This window comes from Paramisgurnus dabryanus, chromosome 5, assembly GCF_030506205.2.
Source record: "Paramisgurnus dabryanus chromosome 5, PD_genome_1.1, whole genome shotgun sequence".
NCBI classification, from domain to species: Eukaryota; Metazoa; Chordata; class Actinopteri; order Cypriniformes; family Cobitidae; genus Paramisgurnus; species Paramisgurnus dabryanus.
The window spans coordinates 12,631,683-12,643,819 of record NC_133341.1 but is presented as its reverse complement, the minus strand read 5'-3'; the positions used below and the strand labels follow the sequence as shown (position 1 = coordinate 12,643,819).

Below are 12,137 nucleotides of genomic sequence, written 5' to 3'. Positions count from 1 at the left end.
TTATTGCATTTATTGCAATGTGACTGGGATATAAGGCAATGTATATTAAAGGAATAGTTTACTGGAAAGTGAAAATTTCCCCCAATTCTCCATCTTAATGCCATCCTAGGTGTACATGACTTCCTTTCTTCAGCCAAACACATAAATAATAAAATCAATACCAATTATATTATTCAAAAATAGCTGCAAGCAGCAATACTTGGTATACCAATAATTGATATTGATTTTATTATTTATGTGTTTGGCTGAAGAAAGGAATTCATGTACACCTAGGATGGCAATAAGATGGAGAATTGGGGGTAATTTTCACTTTTTCAGTCAAGCCAAAAAGGACAGAATGAAGTAAAGTTGAATTTGGATGAGCAGTTTAAAGGTGCTCTAAGCGAATTCACGCGTTTTAGACCGTAAAACATTTTTTGTTACATACAGCAAACATCTCCTCACTTTCACTTGCTGCCTGTCCGCTGATCAAACTGTAAAAAAAACACGATCTCTGTAGACAGCCCAGGCTTCACAAACGGCAATAACAACACAGTGGCCAAACCTACAAACAGAAACCATAACAAAGTGTTCCAGCCAATAAACGACAAGAAGGATTTGAGGGTGGGGGTTGGGCGCGTTCATGAAAGCACGAAAGGGAGGGGGAGGGGTTAGCTACGCTCCGTCTGTTTGAAAACAATTCAAACTTCAACAAAAACTAACGTCTCGCAGATTCGCTTAGAACGCCTTTAAAGAACCTAAAGAAACCTTATGATTTCAGATGAAAAAATGCAAAAGTAATCAACAAAAAATGCTCTATTTTCTTGCCCACTGTAATCGTCCCTCTCTTATTAAGAATCTTGGAACACCAGGTCTCTGAAGAAAAAATGTGAGTGGGGATTGCTGTGCCAAATATTTGGACACAAAATGTTACAAGAAGTTTAATAAGTTAACAGAGCCCACCCCCATGCCTGTACAATGTTCTCATGCAGAGAAAAAGCTCTCGCAAAACGGTTGCTAGGATATTCTCATTGGTTGCTAGGGATTGAATTAGTATCCACCAATGATTATACTTCAAGCCATGAAAGGAATAATCCATGATGATTCGTGATTTTAGATGAAACTTTGCAATAATAGGCATTTTCCTATGTCAAAAACAAAAGGTGGCGCTATAACAAAATCATGCATTTAACCTCAGATCATGACTGTGTTACATGTAGCTAGTTTCATGACTATACACGTTAGTTTAGCAAAGAAACGGTTCTATGACCACAGGGCTTGCTTGAAGTCAAAGGTTTTGTTCAATTATAAGGCCAACTAATGGTGCAGGTATACTATTTTTATTTTTTTTTTGTGGATTCTGCTCATACATCAGCGTATCAAATCTGGTAAAAAAATCACATTTCGTGTGGATTTATAACCATTTATGTCTAAAAAACACAAATTATGTTAAAAATTAAATTAAATTAGATTAATGTAACTTTGTTTTTTGCAATTTTCCGCCATTTCTGATGAAAATTTTAAAATTACGTCAATAGAGTTTTTTGTTCAGAAGCAAATGTTTTGCTACAATGGTTTCGAGTCGATCGGAATAAAGCTTGTGGAGATATTTGTGCATGTTTTAAGCACTATTTTGCTGCACAGGACTAAGCCTAAGGCGAAACCTGGCATGTTTGGTATCGTTGGACTCGGCAACGATTCAGTCAACCACAGCCAAAGATATATGCATGCAAACATTCGTCTGAACTAGGTGGCGCTGTGACGAAACTGTGCAGGCAACCTCAGGTCCTGACTCCCATTTCATGTACAAAGTGACATATTAATAGACAAAAGTTTGGAAAAGATACAGCCTCAAATCCGTTTTTTGCGTACTACTTAAAATTTGTTGACGCGATATATGATGACGGATCGGTTTATCAAAATTCTTTAAATTACTTTTTGCCATAGGAACTTAAATTTGTCGTCAAGGATGACAGAACGCTAATAATAGCAATACTTCAAACAGTTACACATAAATGCAAACAGATAAATTCAACCCAAATGTCAACAAATGAAAAAAAGGAAGTCATAGACAGCTATAAGTAAGACACCTATCCACTTTAAGTAAGTGGAAGCATGCTATACGCATGCACAGCTGTAGGAAAAGTGTGCTCATTATACTTACTATGTAACTATACTCAACAATGTATAATATAATATCTTACTCTTAAAGGAACAGTATGTAGGATTGTGGCCAAAACTGGTATTGCAATCACAAAACGTGTGGCTAAAACTGGTACTGCAATCACACAGCTGGTGGCCAATATACCAAACGACAACATAAACATCAGTTGAGGGCTGCAACTCCACTGTTTACATGACAATATCCTGGCCGGACTGCTGTTGTCAGTGATATAAGTATTTGAAATTAAAATGATTTCTTAATGTCTAGTGACATTTCAGGGCCATTTAATGATTAATTGATATAAATTTCTTACATACTGTTCCTTTAACCCTAACCGCTATAAAAGGTTAAGTTTGTTGTGTTGTTAAACTCAGGCTCAAGTTGGATAAGCACACTGCAAGTGCATGCACACTGTAAAAGTGCAATCCTCGAAAATATTCGTATTACTTGTAGACTTAACTAAAGATCCTGAGTTTAATACATTGTGTTTGCTTTAAACATTTCTTATATTCAGTGCTACGCAGGATACAATGAAGCCTTCTGTTACTCTTAGTCGTCAACCATGCAGAGAACACCATCTGAATGGCAGAGAAGGAAAATCGTCCTCTCAGGTGCCAGAAACCAGATATGTTGCACACAGTTTGCACTGAAGGAGCCAGCAGTGTCTACTGAGGTTTCTGCTTTAATGGACACACTGGGGAATCCATGTTGTGGCCGCAGGTGCACCATACGTCTTTAATCATTCAGATGATTGCATCTTCTGTCACACTGGAGTCTGTGTGAAAACAGATGTTCACTAACGGACTACATATTATTCAAGCAAGTAACATTTACCATAATACCAAGTATATATTATAAACTCCTCTAACATAGTGACTAACAAGCAAAATAAGGTGAACTTTTTAGATTTCTCCTGGACTGCGAAACAAGCTCTTTGATGTGTGAGCATAACTAATTAAAATAATCAGGTTAATTGTGAATTTACTAGGTGCAATTGCAGGGTATAAACCAATACATAAAACAGCTGGTGGGCGGTTAGATGCAAATTTTTAAAAATAAATAAATTGCAATGCGAACTTTCTGAATTCTCTGAAATGTATATATTAAGAATTATTTGGAGAGTTACAATGAATGTTTTCCTGCTTTTTTACATCATTATTATGAGTGGCGTAAAATGATAAGTAGTTATAGTTTCCAAAAGACACAAAACACTTCAGAGAGACGTATCGGCAGCTTAAGTATAAATCACAGACAGAGATTTATACTAAATATATGTGTTAGTTTGTCACACCACAGAAAAATGTGTTATTAACCACCAAGCCAAATTTGAATTATAGAAAAACAACCAAGTAAATAAAAAATAGCTTGGAAAAATATTTAGGATTCTCTGCTCTCCATATGCTGGGGCGTGTCCGCTATCAGCACTGAAACCACGGCCACTCTCTTAACTTCTAAATATTGCTACAATCTGGATGCTCATGATTGTGTTCGGGGCGGGATCATGTTCGGTGTCTCAAGTGCATCATCTAGCCCAGGGATGGGCAACTTCGGTCCTGGAGAGCCGGTGTCCTGCTAAACTCTGCAGGACACCGGCCCTCCAGGACCGAAGTTGCCCATCCCTGATCTAGCCACTGTTTTAGCCCCGCCCAAATAATCCTAAACAGAAATGTAGAAAAAAATGTGGAAAAACCTTGGATGACCTTGGAAATATGTCCGCAACATATAAATCCAGCCAAAAATCTTGAAGTGTGAGCTTGCTATTAAGGGTCTTTCATGTGGAACATAGAAGTTGCTAGTGTCTAGTTCATTTTCAATAGGAGATGCGTGGAAGGCGGCAAAACATGGGCGGTTTCCATGTGGTGCTTGTGCAACCAAAATCCGTCCGTTTCCGTGGACACGCTTCTTTGTGCCAGGTGCCGCATATGGTGTATTTCCACTGTGCAGCTCAGTGCCGCTGGCAATTAGAGGTCAACCGATTAATCGGTGGGCCCGATAATTTGGCCAATTTTTGGCACATTAAAAAAAAATCGACTTTGGCCGATTTTGCTACAAAATTAGGCCGATTAATAGGCAGGGACATCTGCGTGCACCTAAGCGTTGTTGTAGAACTTGTGACGCCACCTGCTTTTTTTGCCTGCAAGCAGATCTCTCCCTGAGGATGCGTGTGTGTGACTGCAGCCGTGTCTCGTTCACAAACAGCTTTAGTAAACGATGGCGTGATCGCGGGCTTATGTCTCGCAATGCACCGTCTGTGCGGTCACAATGATTGGGTTCATTCAATGTGATAAATGAGAAATTATCTTTGTTTGCGTGACAGAGAATGAGCAGAGCCACGTCTCTAAACTGTCCCTCTCTGTTCTCCTTCACGCATATTCCACAAAACAAAACTGAAACGATGGAGAAAAGTCGGAAAACCAAATCATATCCAGCGAGGAAATGTTTTCAGTGTTGTTACAGTAACACTTAAAGTTTTGCGTTGCTCAACCTGGATTAGCACACAACGCTCCCGATTTGCGAACCGACTCATTTGAACCGATTCGTTTGAATGAACAGTTGAAACAACAGATCTGTCCAACACTGAACCCACAAGACGTCAGCACAATACATCACTCACAGCACCTCAGAAATGAGAATGTAAATATGCTTTGAGAGTGTTTAGAAAGATTTGCCCTAAATAACAGTCTAAACTAAAAATAAATAAAAGTTTACTTTATTAACTTTATGATGATTAGATAATTTATCAGGTCTAAGAAGGATTTTATCCTACAAAGCTATAAAAGCCATGGTAAAAAACTGAGCAAAGAGCAAGAAATGATTACAGTAGAGTGTCTAGTTATATCTGTGTCTGATAAATGCATGGTGTGGAGGAGGTTGTAAAACTCTTCAGAAAAGTTATAATTGTTTTAAATACTTTGGCTTAAATAGTGAAATTTTTACATTTAAAATGTCTGCTAATGAATTTTGATTATTATGTACAAACAGAAAATTGGCACACATCGGCTGACCCAATTCTAAATATCAGAATAGGCATCAGGTAGAGAAAACAACATATTGGTCGATCTTTACTGGCAATGTTGAAACGCATTGACTTTGGGACGGGATAGTTAATTTAATGTATAACACACCAATCGAAAAAATTCCCACCCTGATTCCGTTTCCTCGTCTTTTAACTTCATTGGCCCTATCTACCAGCTAAACTTAAGTTATAAACGGCTGAACAATTCAGATAATGTTCAAGACAGCTCTGAATAAACCACACATTTTAAGTAAATGAGCCGTGATTTTATTTCAGGAATCCACCAGTTCCACAAAAAGTCAGCAACATACCTCAAAACCTTAGCTTCATTTTTCAGTGATTGGCTGTCACCTCGCATTTGTCCCATGATATTTGGATAAAGTAGAGAAGTGCCCCACCTTTTAATCATTCTTGACTGCTCTCAATGCTTCTCCGCTGTCAGTCCCACAATGCACCACGTGAAAGTAAAGCTCAACTACCATATGAATGAATTGAAAATCCTTGCTACGCTCACTAAGCGCCAATAGACACGCAATGTTAAGGAAAATATTTCATCTTTTTGTGAGCGGCAGCAGCAGCTGCATATACTTGCAAACCCGACCTGGCTGAATGTTAAATCTCTGATAGAGTCCTGTACCATACTGCTTACAGCAGACTAACCAAACACCTAAGAAATGATGTAGATGTAGAAGCAGCACACATAGATGATGTGTATATAAAAATTCTACAATAAAACACATGCATTATTTACTGGTGTTAATAAAAAACACTTTTTACAATTAAAATACACCAATATGAAAAATTTCAAATGCCTCTGTATTTTCAGTTGGCACAAATGCTGCTGTAGATTACAATGTAATCTCTTCTCAACAGTGGTGGTTGGTTTTGAAGTTAATCAGCACAAGAGGACTCAGCGTTACACTCTGCGTGGTAATATCAGCTGTTTATGTTGTGTCAAATGTGGCTACGGCCACAGCAGCAGACAGCAAACATGGGCCTGAAGGAGGTTTGAGTGAAGTTTTGGCAGGAAAACATGCATGAAACACCACAGCATGCATGCACAGCATAATGAGGGTCGGTGAAACCCTCAGCACCTTGTGACAAGAAAAAGACAAAAATCAATTGCTGTCCTTGTTTAGGAGCTCAGAATGGCATGCTTGTAAGGAGGGCACATCTGATTTACGTGGCATAGCTTCAGACAGGAAAATTTTTAAGGCCAATCAAAGTAACAGTGGCAGGTCAATGCCTTTGCTGGTAATGTATAGCTTTTTAGGATACTGTCATTGCAACAGGCATTAAAGGTGTTAATGTATCCCATATGTCACTATACAGTAGTTTCGTTTCTTGAGGCCATAAATGAGTTTGTAGTTGAGTAAAATGTGTCATCACTTAAATTTGAACAGACCACATCTGGCTTGACCTAAAAGCAATCCACTTATGAGGTAAATTAATACAAAGATCAATCAAATCCCAGAGATTGGGGACATTCATTTTATCCCTTCATCCTCTCAACAGTGAATTCACAAATCGCGCAAATGCTTTTTTGCTGGTTTAAGTATTCAGTTGCATTATGGACTAGACTCAAATAAAATTTTGCACTATATTAGTACTGGCCAGATGTCTTTTTGCATGCTGTACTGTATGTAAATTGAACTGAAAATAATTGTAACAATCAGCATTAAAGCTACACTGGGTTTTTATACAGTCACTCTTTTTACATACAAAAGATCATCTTAGCACTAGATCTCTAGTGAGGGTTGTCTTTTGTCCTGTAAAACAACAGATAAGGATGAGCCTGTCTGTTATCTGGTATCTGATATATGATAACCTTAAAAATTCTGCATGTTATATGCATATTAAGTCTACATGTTACATGCAATTTTAAGAAATGTAGCACCATTTTCCATATCTTTTTTTATGAAACATGCAGAACTACCCAGTCAGACCAAGCAATTTGCCTGGAAATGTAAATTAAGTGACAAAATTAAGAGAAAATGGTAATAATATAGTGCTAAATCTGAAGCTTTAAGAGCAGAATCGGAAGGGTGAGAAAGACATTTAAGAAAATTGGTGCCTTAAAAGATAGTCTACGCAAACATTTTCACCTTAGCTATTTTATCAGGCTTTTAGTGGCCTTAGTATTGTGCCAAATGTTTCATGCTATCATCATTTACATCCGAAATGTATTTTCATCATATGGTGATTATGTATGTAATTTTTCTGCTATTGATATTAAAGGGACACTCCGCTTTTTTTGAAAATAGGCTCATTTTTCAGCTCCCCTAGAGTGAAACATTAGATTTTTACTGGTTTGGAATCCATTCAGTCGATCTCTGGGTCTGGCGGTACCACTTTTAGCAAAGCTTAATCCATTGAATCTGATTAGACCATTAGCATCACACAAAAAATTACCAAAGAGTTTTAATATTAAATTTTTCCTATTTAAAATTTGACTCTTCTGTAGTACTAAGAACGACATAAATTATAAGTTGCGATTTTCTAGACAGATATGGCTAGGAACTATACTCTCATTCTGGCGTAATAATCAATGACTTTGCTGCCATACCATGATACAGGAGGCGCAATGATATTATGCATAGTCCCCTTGGTTACTTTTAATATCAGGGGACTATTTTCGGTTACTGAGTAATATCATATCACTCTATGAGAGCTGGAAAATGAGCCTATTTTAAAGAAAAAGTGTCCCTTTAAAGGGATTTTATTTCTTCTGTTGCACAAAATAATATATTTTGATAAATAATGGTAAGCACACAGTTGGCAGGATCCATTGACTTCCATAGTAGGAAAAACAAATACTATGGAATAAGTCAATGGGTACCATCAAATGTGTGCTTGCTTACCATCATTTATTTTAATATATTATTTAGTGTTGATCACTATAAAGAAACACACCCAGGAACCACAAGAGGGTAAATAAATGATGACAGAATTTTTATTTTTATGTGAACTATCCCTTAAAAGTGAAAATGTGGAAAAAAGCTCTTTTTTTGCTTTTATTACTTGAGTAATATGTTTTGAAGCTCATTTGGCTTATTCTAATCCTCTTTTGGTAAAAACGAGTGAGCTCACAGAAGAAAATGATGCAACTAAAAACATAAGCGCAGTCCAAGGAGTCAGTCTAAGCCTTTTGATGTCAAACAAAACCACACACAATGAAACGTGAGACCCCCATTACACTTGTCGCACAGACCCTTTCTCAGGGCCTCAACTACTGTGAGAACAGAATCAAATTTTACTCTTTAATCTTCAGTGTAATTTATCTTTGGCGGCAGATGTCACTGGGTTAATTGTTATTCTGTCTGCCTAAATGCTCCTTTATGTCCATTTTTAATGATGTGCTTATATTAGTGTTTGGCCCTCTGAGCCAAATGTAAAAGTGGGGAAAGTCTCAATCTGCCACATTCCCATGAATCTTTTCAAATTTCATCTTCAAAAAACGGCATCAAAATGCACACAATCAAAGTGCGGACCAACTCGGATGACCCAAGCACAAGTGCCTCAGGAGCCTGTGGAGCACACGCAAAGAGAAAGAGAATCTGAATTCGGAAAGATGAAAGTCATGTTTAAGCATTCCTGGACGCACACTTCAGAAGGGCTGTGACTGTCTATGCGCGTGAGGATCAAAGCTTTCCCTCTAGTGCCTGGCTGATGGCACAGTGTGTGGGGGCCACTGAGGGCCCTGCGTTAATGGAAACGGGGGGACGGTAGCTTTGATGGAGAGCTTCTGCCTGATCCTCCTGCTTCACTGCTGCATTGTCTGAAGGGCAGGGCAGTGGATCAGGCTACAGTCATGTTGAGGGTTGTGGTGTCGTGCTGTTCACACAGGTGTAAGAAAAGACTTTCATCGACTCCTGCTTAGACAGGTGATGTCATTTGGCATACTGATCAATGTGTTAAGAGATGATATGACACATGAATTTTTAAAGGAAAACACCACCGTTTTTCAATATTTGACTATGTTCTTACCTCAACTTAGACAAATAAATACATAGCTACCTTTTTTCAATGCGTTCACTTAATCTTTGTACAGCGAGTCTTGAATGTGTCAGCATTTAGCCTAGCCCCAATTATTCCTTAGGATCCAAGCAGGGATGAATTTAGAAGCCACCAAACACTTCCATGTTTTCCCTATTTGAAGGCTGTTACATAAGTTGTTACACGAGTATGTATGGTGGCACAAAATAAAATGTGACGATTTTTTAAGCAGATAAAATCATCACTCCTGACTACTCCCCCTCTCGCTCAAACTTCCGTCAATATTACTGCGCTTGAATCAGAATTAATCCCGCAAATGTGTTTCCATCTACCATTATTCGCATTTACTCTTTTTTGAATAAACCAAAAATTACCTGAAGGGAGGGTAAAATATTTGTATATTTTTAATCGAAATTTGGCATTTCCATCACTCATTTTTGAAGCGATACTTAAAAATGTGCTTAAAATCATAGTAAAATCATGTCTCCTGTCACAGCCAACTACTGTATAAGGTATTTGTACTTTAGGCTGATTTTACATAAGATTATAAACACTGTGGTACTTTCAAAAAATTGTTCTGTATGAGTGGTCCAACATATCAATATTGGCCTAACCTATGTAAGTAATAGGTGTGTGGTATATTTATTTTTCCAGCCAATAAACACTATTTAGATGTGCATTATGGCATATCAAAATCACAATAGACATGGCTTGGGTCTGACTGTCACTAAACCAGAGGTGGGAAAATATCACTGATGTTTTCTCTCTGACTGTACTACTGAGCTACTAAATCAATACTTTAAGTTCCCTATAGCACATGGCTCAGAGCAAAGACTCAGATGTTGAACATACCCGTTGTTTGGTGACATGCCTCAATCCGATATGTGGCTGACTCCTGCACTGTGGGGAAAAACAGAGAATTTATTGTATTTAAATATGCACCTTAAATCTAAATACTGGAGTGAACAAAGCAGCGGTCTGAGATAAAGTCTCATTCTCTTTATCGATTTCAATTTAAAGGATTAGTCAATTTTCTTTAAAAAATCCAGATAATTTACACATCACCATGTCATCCAAATGTTGATGTCTTTCTTTGTTCAGTCGAGAAGAAATTATGTTTTTTTAGGAAAACATTCCAGGATTTTATGGACTTTAAGTTTCCTTACTTCGATACTTAGAGGACTTTGCAAATAGATAGGCCTACCTGCAATGACATGGCGTTTAGCACATTCTGCCAACAAACCGTATTTCTGAATGGCCTGAGATGGGGATTAAGTGGTTTTGAAGCAGATTAAGTGGATATTTAACCTGTTAACCTGAATCCTCGCTTTTGACTATCATATTAAAATAGATACTGTTTATAAAGCCTTTGAACTAAAATCATAAGGTTGGTCTCATTTGAAAGGAGACACTTGTAAGTTTATTAAGAAGTCAATGAAAAAGTTGCAGTAAAAATAAACACACATAAAACCTGTAAAAATAAACACATATAAAAATACCTAACTGACTTAAAGGGGACATATTATGAAAATCTGACTTTTTCCATGTTTAACTGCTATAATTGTGTCCCCAGTGCTTCTATCAACCTAGAAAATGTTAAAAAGATCAACCCAATAACTTAGCTTTGGTAAACCATTTTCTGCAAGCATGTGAAAAATAGGTCATTGTAATTTGGCCCTTATTGTGATGTCAGAATAAGGTAATACCGCCCCCTTTATCTGCACTATCCAACCACAGCACAACCATTTAGTATGGAGAGAAAGAGAAAGATAAAATATTTCGAAGCACAATTGAGTTTCAATTGCAACAAACCACCATCATTGTGATCAGTGGTTGCACTTCATCCGCTCATTTGCATTTTAAATGACACACCCAAAACGGCACACTTTTGCTCAGACCTATTTTAGACTTAGTTTTCATCTTTAAAAAAATCTCATAATATGTCCCCTTTAAAATAAGTAACCCTGTCTGTGAAATCCAGGCTAAAATCTTATAATAAAATTATGAGATTAGGAGCATCAAAGTTTGATTTCAGCCACTGATTTCACTATAATTTCAGTCTTTGACATGACCTTACTCAATATTAAAGATATCAAAGTTATATCTTCACAAATTGCTTTTTTCATTATGTATAAACTGTTAATCACTTTAGCTGAATGACTTTAGCGGAAGCTGGGTTTTAACAGAAAAACTATCCTCACTCATGCATACATACACTGTAAACCCGGATAAGTTCTACTAACTCAAAAAAATTGGGGCAACTGATTGCCGCTATTTTTCTAAGTTTGCCAACTTAAAAGTTTTGAGTACTGACAACTTTAATTCAAATCAAAAAAAATTATTTATCTAAACTTAGATAAAGTCTTATATAAATTAAATTATATAATTTATGTAACTTAAATTGTAGTAGTAGTTTTACTTAAATATTTTGTGGCAACTGATTGCCTTGTTTTTCTTAAGTTTCCTGTACTCAAATATCTACATTTTACAACTTAACAGAACACTGTAAAACCCGACAAGTTCAGAGTACTCAAAATATTCAAGTAAACTAACTTCCATTTAATTTTGTTCACAAATCACAGAAACATATCATGTGACTCATGAAAATTTGATACCAATGAAAGTGTGTTGAGACTGAGCTCAGTGCTGACTTTCACATAGGTATTATTTATATGATCAAGCAACACATTATTGACCTAAAGCCTAAGCACAGGCACTACACTTCTGAACAATGGTAAGCACAAAACAAAAAAAAATAGCAAACTTTTCTAAATCTTTAACATAAATAAATGTTTAACGCTACTCTTGTTTAACGCTACTCTTACTAAAAACCACATAAAATATCACTTAATTTAAAAAAATGCTCTTGTTTTGCGGGCTCATGCAAAGCATGCTGGGGACTGAACCAATGGTGTTGATTTAACTTTAAAATGAAGTAAATTTGCAGTGACAGACTCTTTCTTAGAATACCTGGCAAATTAA

General features: G+C 36.9%; 1 protein-coding gene across 2 annotated transcripts in view; it reads right to left on the bottom strand.

Annotated features, from left to right (window-relative positions):
* rasgef1ba (RasGEF domain family, member 1Ba) overlaps positions 1 to 12,137 on the bottom strand; it is an 87,496-nt gene that overhangs the window by 54,475 nt on the left and 20,884 nt on the right. The window contains exon 2 of one of the 2 annotated variants that reach the window (XM_065266739.2): positions 10,008 to 10,055. The exons of the other annotated variant lie outside the window; for it this stretch is intronic. Within the exon in view, the coding sequence (XP_065122811.1) occupies positions 10,008 to 10,055 (48 nt within the window). The remainder of the gene's footprint in view (positions 1 to 10,007; positions 10,056 to 12,137) is intronic. 2 annotated transcript variants of the gene reach the window in all.